Source organism: Xenopus tropicalis, chromosome 6, assembly GCF_000004195.4.
Source record: "Xenopus tropicalis strain Nigerian chromosome 6, UCB_Xtro_10.0, whole genome shotgun sequence".
NCBI lineage: Eukaryota > Metazoa > Chordata > Amphibia > Anura > Pipidae > Xenopus > Xenopus tropicalis.
The window spans coordinates 19,211,429-19,223,492 of NC_030682.2; the positions used below are offsets into that span (position 1 = coordinate 19,211,429).

Consider the following 12,064-nt stretch of genomic DNA (forward strand, 5'->3'; position numbering starts at 1 on the left):
GACCAGGACAAGGACTCTGCGTTCTATTCTAGCCTCTCCTGTAGATGTGAAAATAGATCCAAGAACCCTTACCAACTTCTTGTCCTTGAAGGAGGACATGTCAGGGATGGGAAGGGTTGTGTTCTTTGAGAAGTGGGAGACTGGAGTATCCACAGAAGATAGACCTGACCATTTTTCAACAAACTCCTGTCATTGGAAATGATGGGTAGTCTGATATCTCTTCTCTGGGTGGTTACACTCCGAATAATGCTATGGAGCTGTGAGTAAGACAAAAACATTGGTAGGGATCCCTTGTGCTGTTTAAAGAGAGAATGCAAAAAGTCAGAGGTAGAAACTGGCCTCTTAAGGTCCAAGCATTTAGGCACAGAGGCAATTAGTGCGTCCATGGCTTATGATGACGGCTTAGGTAGGTCTTCCTCTGCATCACAGCATATAGGAAAGTTGCTATACACCGAGTAAATGTCCCTCTCCAGGTGGGAAAGGGTATCGTGACTTAGTGCGGCTGCCTTGGCCCAGAGGCGCGGTGGCGAGGCGTTTAATGGGTTTAGAGCAAGTGTCCTGAGCTCATTGATCTAATTTTGAAAGAAGTTTTTCAAGACACTCTGGCAATTTAGGGATACCAGTGACATTTTTAAGGCCCACATAGTGGGTTCTAGGCAAAAGGACACAGAAGTAGTAGGGGAGCCTGCAGAGGAAGGGGTACAGATGGTGGGTTCAATAAAACCTGTGCTGGGGAAGCAGTTTCTGGATGATCAGTTGTATATTTGGTGCACAAAGGGTCCTAGTGGCCAAAAGGGGAGTCTTTTACAACATTTGACGCATGATTTTTGACTATTGTTAGGGTCTCGGCCAGGCTGGAAAGAGGGCCCTCACGTCAGGGGAAGACAACTTTTGGCGAGACTCCTTGTATGGAGATCGGAGTCCGGTTTAGTGGAAGAACAAAACGGTTCCTCTGGACACTTGCCATTTACTTTAGTTTTCATGATATTAGCACATTTAACAATAGGCAAAGCCAGATGTTCCATATTGCAGTTGGCATATATAGCTGGCAGTTTACAGGTTAGAAAAAAAAAAATGAAAAAAGCATAACAGTGCCTAAATCTTTATTTTAATAACCTACATTTTTTTTCCAAATTAGACATTTTTTCTTTTTACATTTTATGTCACAAAAAATAAAAACAAAAAATTAAATTACCAATAGTTTACACATAAGCTTGATTCCAGTCTTAATGGAAGAAACAGAATAAAATGAAAACCCTCAGCTGTACAAGTGTCACGAGTTCTTTATCATGGAATTGCAGTCAGCAGTCACTCGGAAACCACTAGTGTGCCGCGGGGGCAACGAAACGCACGGCGAGCTAGCCTGGCTCCAAAAGTGGTTGCGTGCAAACTGCCCACAGCTGTTAGTGTAAAAATTCAGAACACATAAATACGTTTACGCCCAGAAGTCACTCAGACACAGATGCACCACACTACTCAGCTGTTACTTATTACTTATGCCCAGCAAGGGATTCTCCTTATGGTTTCCAACTACTGCAAGAACAACACTGCTTTCTTTTGCATTGTTTTGTTAGAAAATATTTGAACGAAGCAGATAACATAAAACCAACAAACTCAACCGTCAACAAAGAGGACAACCGTCTGCTAGGAGGACTAGAAAGACAGCCGTCTGCTAGAAAGACAGCCGTCTGCTAGAAAGACAGCCGTCTGCTAGAAAGACAGCCGTCTGCTAGAAAGACAGCCGTCTGCTAGAAAGACAGCCGTCTGCTAGAAAGACAGCCGTCTGCTAGAAAGACAGCCGTCTGCTAGAAAGACAGCCGTCTGCTAGAAAGACAGCCGTCTGCTAGAAAGACAGCCGTCTGCTAGAAAGACAGCCGTCTGCTAGAAAGACAGCCGTCTGCTAGAAAGACAGCCGTCTGCTAGAAAGACAGCCGTCTGCTAGAAAGACAGCCGTCTGCTAGAAAGACAGCCGTCTGCTAGAAAGACAGCCGTCTGCTAGAAAGACAGCCGTCTGCTAGAAAGACAGCCGTCTGCTAGAAAGACAGCCGTCTGCTAGAAAGACAGCCGTCTGCTAGAAAGACAGCCGTCTGCTAGAAAGACAGCCGTCTGCTAGAAAGACAGCCGTCTGCTAGAAAGACAGCCGTCTGCTAGAAAGACAGCCGTCTGCTAGAAAGACAGCCGTCTGCTAGAAAGACAGCCGTCTGCTAGAAAGACAGCCGTCTGCTAGAAAGACAGCCGTCTGCTACAATAGCCTTCCTTTTATGATATCAAAACCTTTAATTACTGAGTTAAACAAGATTACAAGTATATTTAGAAGTAGTGGTATGGTCCATTTCCCTTAAATATACAGAAGTGTATGAGGATATAGGATTTTTGTGCTCACAGAATGTTCTGTGAAGTCAACGTGAAGGCCTCGGCCAAAGCAAGCAACACAGCAGCATTCGCTTACAAGTACATAAATGCAGAGGACTGTTCTGTCAGCACAAAAAAGATACAACCGCACACGTTTAGATATTCAAAAGTGAAACAGAATGGAAAAAGAAAACCTAATTTTCTGCTGGTTTGCGTTTCACATTATATCACTGTGACTTAATAATGGAAAAATTACCCTGTACTTTGATTAATTTCCCAACACTGAACAAATGTAATTCCCACACATACCGAGCGCCCAGATGAATTTATATATTGCTGCTTCCATTCCGGCTGTTCCTTTGTCAAGTTTTCAGAAATCATACCCTACATATGTGTGTAATATATATGATATATAGGTATATACACACACATATGTACAGTATGTATATATATCTATATATAATTTGGAAGAGCAATTCTGCCACATACAAATTAAAACTTCATTAGGCAAGACTGATTTTCCCATAAATACACTCCCTGCCACTCTGCACTGTGAATGCAGCGAGTGAATTTCTATTTTTCTATTTTTTTTTTTTTGCAAGAATGAGAGTTGACTTATTAAAAAAAAAATGCTATAAAATACTGAGTACTTGAGTCGACCGTTTTTTTTTTCTATAGAAAATGAGTTGAGCAAAACAAAAATGATCTGAATAATATCTCCAGCACAAACGAGAAATAATGACTTGAAACAAGTTGACAATGTTTAAATACTGCTACTGGCATGAACATTAATGGTCAAGTAGTAAGATTAAGTCAGCCATTTTGTGTAGAACAAAAAAAATGAATCAGTCAACATGAATTTAGTGAACTAGCGCCATTGGTAGTGGTTCCCAGCGAACACTATTTACATTGGTTTTCTAAAAAGTCTTTTTTTTGTGTGTTATTAATATTGTCATTCGGAACAGATGAGGGTTTTTGTTTCCAAGTAAGACTCTACTACATCTCCCTTTTGCAGTGAACAGGCGAGTCAGTTCCACACACCAAGATTTCAAAAGAAAATGAAAAGAAAAAAAAAAAACTGAATATTCAAACCACAACATTGAGTTTTATCTACATCCAGCTCAACAGCAACATTTATAATATATCAACAATAATTTTTTAGCATTTTTTCCCATAAGGTACCTTTTTTTTTCTTTATATGTTCTGATTATTTACAACTGTACAAGCAAAGCACACACTTTCAAGTGCACATATTTAATACAGTATCGACTATTTGCATTTACATTTTAACAATCTGAAAAGGGAAAAAAAAAAAAAAAAAAGACAAAATCAGACAAAAAAAACAAAAAAAGCTAAGAAAAGTAAAGTGAAGGTATATTACAAAAACAAACTGTTGCTAGTTCCTGTACAACAGTGTTATTACTCGGCTCGGCCATAACAGATATACACTGAGACCAAGTAAGTTTGTATTTCACTCATGCTAACCCTTAAGGGGGTCAGACTTAATTAAACCTAAGCTGTCTTATACAAAAGTTAAGGCAAAGTCATTTTTTTTTTCAAGTTTAAATAAAATTCAAGTCTTTAAATATCGGATGGAAATATTTTCTTTTTCATAAAAGAAAAGGAAAAAAAAAAAAAACAAAACAAAATCATAACAGTTGTGTAACCTTTTGGACTACCAGTGTAGACAGCAGCACGCCGTTGGTAGGTGTCAGGTTAAATAATGTGTGGAACAAACTGTACTCTAATGAGCGGAAACATCCCCCGCTTTTTTGAATACTTATGTTTTTTTTTTCTTTCTTAACACATTTCAAAAACTAAAATAATTTATATTCTTTATTAGAAACGTGCTAAATTTAGTGCATCCTTGTCCTTCAGAATTCTTTTTTTTTTTTTAAATTGAATACAACTTGTAATAAAAACCTTACTCCCCCCCGCCCGCTGGTGGGGGGTTCATGAGAGGCATTCCTACCCCGGGACCCATCCCCGATTACTTGAAGGAACAACCTAAACATTATCACACGAGTTTTGTGAATCCATACACTTGTGCCAACAAATCAGGAGGTGCCACACGTACTTCCTGTACAGTACGCAGTTAAGACCCGGCCGGCATTGGATTCTCTTTCCATAAATGAACTATGGTTTCTGAGGGGGAAGAATATGAAACGGTGCAAGAGAGAAATACAGCCGTCAGTGCTTGCACTCTCTTCTCTTAATTAAGAGCAATGTGCTTTGAAAACTGATTGCATCGACTCCCTGTACTATAATGTGAAGCTGGATAGGTTATGGTAGCAAATAATCAAGGAACTTCCTTGGAGACAAGATGGTATATAACAAGCGACGATTGCTATTCACTCCATTAAAGGCCAAACTTCATTGATAGCAATAAAAGAAACATAAAATAATACAGAAGGATACATTTTGCTATTTTTTTTTTTTTTTTTTTTTTTTTGCATGGGGCAAAACAGGAAAAGAAAATCCTTCTGAAGCCTTCAGTACACTAAATTAATGTACTAATCAAAAGGAAATATATATATATTGAAAAATATGAACAAAACACTTGATATGATATATTTGGCCTAGAAATATGGAGTGAAAATCAATCATCAGGCTAAGCACTTAAACAGCCAAACTGATATTGACTAGGGGATGTTGGCAACTGACTGTTGAACCTGAAATCATTCAGGTTTAACAAGGCATGGGGAGGGGATAAAGAAGCCTTTCATATGCCCATTGCTACCTACTCTAATCCAGCAGCTCATTTCATTGTACTTGAGTGGGGCTCAGCCATAAAGGTGTGATGCTTAGGGCTCCTTCTGGATAGTGTCTCACTAAGGAGATTTCAGAGGGCTGCCGGGTTCCTTATTCACGCGCTTTCCAATGGCCAGAGGAGGAGGAGGAGACCTGCGACCTGACAGTCTCCTCTGGTCTTTGGGCCGCCCTGGGTTGGATTTGGGAGGTGGGTTCTCCCTTGACTTTTCTGTAGATGTGTCAGCAAGCTTTTTTTCTTCTTTCGCACAGGCTGTCGAGTTTTGCTTCTGATCCTTTGTGGGCTGTAATGTAGGCGCATCCTTGCTTGTTCTCTGGCAAATCTCTGCATAACTGGGTTTCCTTAATTCCTGTTATAACAAAAGGAAGAACAAATTTGTTACATAATGCTGTTAAAGGGACGCTGCGTGATTAAATCTTTAATCCAACATTGATTTTATATATTAACATGGCCCTTGTTGCTTTACCAGCAGGTAATTCTCCAGAGTACTAAGGCTGATGGCACACAAGCATGTTCTCTTTAGGTTGGTAGAGAAGTGTCCAAATCCAACCATTATTGGCTTTAACTGAAACCCCCTGCTACTGCTGGTGATCTTTGGTTTTTGAGAGAAGCTGACATTAACCTCACACCAGTTAGATGTAGTGGGGTTCACATAAGCCTATGGTGTAAATAAGAGACAATAGGAATTGCCCTTGGCTGGGGCTGACTGAGCTATCCCGTGGTACTCCAGCAAGTCAGTCTGGCCCTGCATTTAAGTGCACAGTAAACATTCTTTTTAAATTCTGAACACACTACCCCTTAAAAATTTGACAAACCGTAAGTGACATCTCTGAATACACGAGTACTTACTGTAGCCGCTCCATTGACTTGAACGGATTTGCTGGCGGTGGTTAGAGTGGCAGAAATCCTTTCTATAGTAGGGGACTCTCTCTGCTGTACATCTATCATCTTTGATTCACTGCAGGGAAAAGAAGGCAAGTTGTCATTATTAGGAGAATGCTAGGCGCTAGCACAAGCAATATTAAGGCAATATTAGGGGCACTACAGTGGTGCGGTTCAGGAGGGCTATGGAGGAAACATGGGGCATTTAAACCACTGTGTTTGCCTTTATCCAGAGCACCAGTTTCTTCCTACAAATAACCCCAAGCAAGTGGTAGTGAATGCCCATGAGGGACAATGGCCAAAGTAAATCATGGGGGTAACATATTAAGCAGGGCAATCCCATGCTACAAAGAAACTGAGGGGACCAAAAGCAAACAACAACAACAACAACTCAAAAGCCTGAAACTGCCTGATGTGCCATTGCCCTAAGGTTAATTTACCCTTAAAGAGATACTGACGACTGAAATAAAACTTTTAAATAAATCATAGCATTGTCTTTGAATGATCTTTATAATTTTCTATAAAAGTAATTCCTGATTCTTTTATATTACCTATCTAATCCCCCATGTTCCTCTATGAGGGGGCGGCCATATTTGCGCAGCAGTAGGCCATTAGCATCAGAAGCTATAACTGACAGGCTGAGAAGGGACAGTCAGGTAATTGTTAAGTAACATGATCAACATGACCTATAGGGAACTTTTAATGTATCACTTGAATTACTAGAGGGGGTCATTTACAATGCCCCACAGTGTGCAGACTCCCAACAGGCATTTTTTTGCACTTTGTCCAAAGGCACATAAACATACACCCATACCCCATTTAGCGATGTATGGTATGGAACAGCAGGACGCTCAGCAAGCATTGGGGTACTGTAAAATTACCCCTTATATAAATCTGATAAAAAAAACAACAGAAAATATTGCTTTCTTACTCCGGAGAATGCGATGGGGACGGTGGGCTCTGGAAAGTTACAGGCAGTGCAGCAGGAATAGGCAACAATGGCTCCCGGGGGATACCAGACGGAACAGTGTTTGTACTTGCATCCACATTAAGGTTCTAAAGAAAAGAAGCAGCAGGAACATTTACATCTTCCAAAAAAATATAAATAAAGAAGCTGGAAAAGACAGACTGGGTAAATTGTAACAAACAAGGAATTAACAGAGTGCTAGTCAAGGGCACTCCTAACCTCTACGCCACTGCACTGGCATGCATGCACATATTGCTCAACACTACTGCGCCACTTTCTTACACTTACAAGTACCAAAAGCACTAAATCAGTGGCCAGTTTGGGCTGTTCGTAGCCCCTTGCCATACACGGACTGCCGGAGGACCGCCTACAACACAGACACAGCCAGAATGTTAGGGCCACTTACCTTTTCTTTTGATGTACTTATCACCAAAGTAGACATTCTGTTTTCAAAGAAGTCTTCAGGTTTTAAATTGCCAGCAGCACCAGGTAAAGGCGGGAAACTAGACAAGCCCAATTCAAAACTAGGAGAGGGCGGCTTCATGGGTGGAGGGGACTGTGTCGGACCTCTCTGAAATAGAACACGAGCGGTTGTTTAATGTTCTGTGACGTGAGTGCAACAATACATACAATGGTTGGGGGATAACTGCTACTGCAGGCCTTAGATATACTTTGAAGTGTTGACAGTTGTCGGGCACCTTTGTTGGAGCTGCAGTCGCGTTCATCGGAATAGCCATTGGCGGTATGAAAATGCCTCATAAAAGGTCCGCAATAGAGGAAAACAATGCCATAAGCAGCTAAACTTATGTTACTTGCTGCACAGGAGTTATACCTCAGTAGTTATGCCAGGTCACCTTGTCTATGGCTGCTGGCACACTGGGTACTTTTTAAGGAAAGTAGAAAGCACCCAAAATTGCCTCAGACTTGTGACTCTTTTCTATACCCTGTGTACCATTAGCCCTTTTCACCAATACATTTTGTATTGGGTTTTTTCTTTAGTTTATCAATACAGGTATTGAAAACATTTTATCAAAAGTAGAAAACATATCAATCGGATACATAATTGAAATGATACAGTTTCAAAACCATAGTTAAACACATAGTTGTATAAAGCAGATAATGTATCGTAGACAGTGGCTTAGTGAAAATATGGGGGTAAGAACTATAAAGTGGGATGGTCTCTATTAGTTCCTAGGTATCTATAATGAGAGAAGATTGGGGGGGGGAAGTGTGCCCCCAAATCTATATACTATCCAAGTTTGCCAGGTTTTTTCAAACTGAGCTTATTTGTCTCTATGTATATATGTATGAAGGATGCCTTAAAACAGGAACACCCCTGTGAGAGATGCACAGAAGCAAAAAGAAATGAGAAAGGCAACTTAAAGTACTCACCGAAAACTTGTCTTCCCGCTTCTTTCTGTAACCGTAAGAATTTTTCCTGTGATAAAAAGTGCAACTCGCATTACTTTTCCATACTTAGGATGTTTACTTGTTAAAGCAGTAAAGCTTGGCAGTGCTCACACTAAGAATGAAACCCCAGCGCTGTTGCTTAGAAATAAATGATGGCAGCCGGCTGTTTATTTGTCAGTGCTTTCTATACACACCCATGGCATCACATAGAAGTGAAGAGAGACTTGTGTGTTTTATACTCTGGAGATGTGAAACTCACCTCCCTCGTCCAAGGCCAGGCGAAGTGTCAATATTTGTGGGCTCCACCCTGCCAGTACCGATCTCTCTTTTCACAAAAGTAGACGCATTCTGCATCCGCGTTCTGTTTTGCCCTGGCTGCCGTGTGGGTGCGGCGCGCACCCCGTTAATCAGTCGGTCAGTAGTAAAGTTGAAGATAGTTGGCCCGTCAAGAAGTGCCGGCCCTCTGTCTGTGCTTGGTATTGTATGTCGTAGATGTGATTTGCCAGGATTCCTATTGGAAAAACATAGTGAATAAAGTTTTGTAAAATATAAGGTCATAAAACTCCTAAGGTGACTTATAACATCCACATATTTTTCAATAATGGGTACATTTATTATAATATATATGTATTATGTCACTGACACTACTGAGGACCGATTACAAGGGATGACATCACTAAGCACTATTTATATAGTGACAAATGTAACCCCTATTGCAAAATATAAGATTATTATAAGTCACTGAGGAGTTCCATGACCATACAAAGCAGTGCTATCCAACAGGTGGCCCACAGCACGCCCTTGTGTAGCCCCCCATCTGCCTGGCTGCTGTGACTTTTGTCATTACTGTGCACTAATTATAAATTATATGCAATAGTGTGCACATGTGAATGCTCTTGGACAGGCAGAAGGGATTTCTGGGAAATGCTTCAAGAATTAAAGGTTCAAGATTAGTGCTGATATCTTCCTGCGGGTGGCTTAGTGGGATCCCACTGTGAGTAGCATTTTACTTTTCCATTAAATCCTTCCTACTACATAAAGAAAACCGTTTTAACTGCAGAATGGTGCTACTTGCCTGTTCCTTGGTGTATATGGTCTAAGAGTAGCAAGAGGAGAAGCTGCTGGCTTGAATGTTGGAGACGTAAACCCATTGATGAATCCAGTATTAGGGAAAGGCGTGACCTAATCAATGAAATAAAAGTCTATTTATGTTTTATTGGGCCTTAGCACATGCTCTGTTAACTAAAAACAATCAAATATAATAAAATATACATATATATTTAATATATTTTCAAGCAATAGTCATTTTGCTTGCATATGTGCAAGTGAGAGAGAGAGGAGTGTGTGTACATGTGTGACTGAACATAACATGCAATGGGGGTAGAGTAATGGAGGTATCTGCCCCCTCCATAGCACCCAGCACACAAAAAAAGCTACAAACATTGTTATAAAATGATTTGAAAGCAATTAAGACAGGAATAATTATATATAGTAGATGCGTATCTGTATTAAAGTTAAAAGGAATGGAGAATTCAGATGAATCAGGATAATAAGATCTGGCACATACCAAGGAAGGGTCCAGGTAGCTGTGTGCAGTAGACCAGGTCTGAGGTGTAATTAAGCTGTAGAGTGGGAACTGCTGTTGGGGGCTGTACACTGGAGGTATGTAGAAGGACGTCGTGTAGCGCTGCTGTGCGTACAAGTTCATGTCCAGTGGTCTATAACCATTCTTTGGCAAAAATGTATTGATAGCGATCGCCTTTGCTTTTATTCGGGCCTGCAAACAAACAATGTTACTCGTTTTGCTGGTCTGCCCAGGTGTAAGGAGGCACCGCTTGTTCCAACTTACCTTTCTGGTAAAAAATACAATTTAAAAGCAAATATTTCAGTTAACTCACCTTAATAGGTTTCCCTTGAAATGTTTTTACCTCTTCTCTGAGGTATTTGTAAGCCTGCAGATGCAAACCAGAAGGGACATTCATTAGGTAGAGACAAGAGCAGCAGGTGAATTAGGAACAGTAGGGAGTATTCTATACAGTCCCTACTAAACACCATACAATCTAACCCATGTTTGCACACAGCTAGTAATAATATATATTTTATAGAAATAAATATTTAGAAAGAGATTTACGTTTTGTGTTTCTGTACCAGCCCAAGGCAACCACAGCCCTTTAGCCGGGAAGATCTGTGCCCCTGAAGATACCCCCAGTAGCCCCCCATCTTCTTTTCTGCTGATTCACTGAACATGCTCTATGCTGCTGGGATTAGGGACTGACTCACAGCATACTGGGGGTCATTTATCAACAATAATTTGCCCCACATATGACCCAATACAAGTCTGATTAGTAATATAGTTTCTCATTACATGCTTTGCAACTAGTGCAATTAGCATCAGAATTTATCAGCCCTGAAGCATCAGCTTAATTAAAAAGTGAAGCTTATTTTCTGTTTGCTGATTTTCCATGACGCCTAACCTTAGCGTAACAGCTGCCCAGATGACACGGAGCATGTGCAGTGCCATTGACACTCCTAAGAGAATCCAAGATGGTGGAGCTGCTTTGCACAGTTTGAAAATTAGGCTTCGGATTTGGTTCGGTATTGGGCCGAATCCCAAAATAGCAGATTCTGTGCATCCCTGGTTTCTCTGTAACATATCATTTTGCTACTTTCCTTTACTAATTTGTATATTCAGTTAGGACTAAGCTGCATTTTGGAGAATAGCACTTATATTATTAAGTAGTTAACTAGTAGCAGGATGCCTGGCACACCCTTAAATATATTATTCATAAAGACACGGACTTTACTAACTGATTATTACATCCCTCAACACCTTCAAGGTGTCACTCGTTTTTATTGGTTTACCAAAGAACACGGTCAAATCACCATGACATCTATGACACAGAAAACCTCAGTAACCTGCCCCGAGACAAATGGAAACTCATTGAGCTCCTGTTAAAGGACGAATGTGTCATCGAAAGACTTGGACACTAAAGGAGCCTTTGCTGAAAGAGCCACACTAACAGATGAATACTCAGTATTAGTGTCAATTCCTTTACATTAAATCTTGGAATGAAGGGATACCCAAATCAGCCATCCTACCCAATCAAATGTGAGTCTGTATGGCCAGCTCCAGTGTACAGGTTGGTTGGGAAGCTTCCGGTTTCAGAAAACCATTCAAAGAGATGGCAAGGATCATTGGTAGGGCAGCAAGTCAGGGGTGGGCTCTATGCTACATGCATTATTACATTTAATGTTAGTTACCTGTTGTGCATCAGCTTCTGATTCAAATGTAATGAACCAATTGTCATTATAGGCAAACTCACAGTTAATAAATTTAGGCAAATTCTCTCCTTTGAAGAGGGCTTCCACCTCCTAAAAATGAAAAAAACACATTTACTAGCCAGAAGTGAGAAACAATATCATTCATGCAGTCAACTGCAACAGACTGAAACTATAAACATGCAAAAAATATGGGTTATTCTTACTTCAACTGGAGTAGATTCAGGAACCTCCCGCAGAATCACAATGCACCGATTCTGATTTGGTCTGACTTTCTCTCCTTTCTCGTCCACTTGCACCAGAGGCAAAGCTTAAATAAAAGTGACGTGGAAAATATTACATTAAATCCCTGTTGCGACATGTCAATATTTATTGCATCTATTATATGCCTGGCCTTGGTAATA

At 40.5% G+C, this 12,064-nt stretch overlaps 1 protein-coding gene across 5 annotated transcripts in view; it reads right to left on the reverse strand.

Annotated features, from left to right (window-relative positions):
- Nucleotides 1–1,086: 1,086 nt before the first annotated feature.
- larp4b (La ribonucleoprotein domain family member 4B) overlaps nucleotides 1,087–12,064 on the reverse strand; it is a 48,005-nt gene continuing 37,027 nt past the window's right edge. For 4 of the 5 annotated variants that reach the window (XM_031903251.1, XM_012964365.3, XM_031903249.1 and 1 more), the window contains 11 exons: nucleotides 11,867–11,970; nucleotides 11,643–11,753; nucleotides 10,280–10,333; nucleotides 9,949–10,158; nucleotides 9,457–9,563; nucleotides 8,641–8,892; nucleotides 8,364–8,409; nucleotides 7,378–7,542; nucleotides 6,936–7,060; nucleotides 5,972–6,080; nucleotides 1,087–5,471 (listed from right to left, as the gene is read on the reverse strand). In XM_031903251.1, coding sequence (XP_031759111.1) covers nucleotides 5,184–5,471; nucleotides 5,972–6,080; nucleotides 6,936–7,060; nucleotides 7,378–7,542; nucleotides 8,364–8,409; nucleotides 8,641–8,892; nucleotides 9,457–9,563; nucleotides 9,949–10,158; nucleotides 10,280–10,333; nucleotides 11,643–11,753; nucleotides 11,867–11,970 — 1,571 coding nt within the window. In that variant the 3' untranslated portion in view covers nucleotides 1,087–5,183. 5 annotated transcript variants of the gene reach the window in all.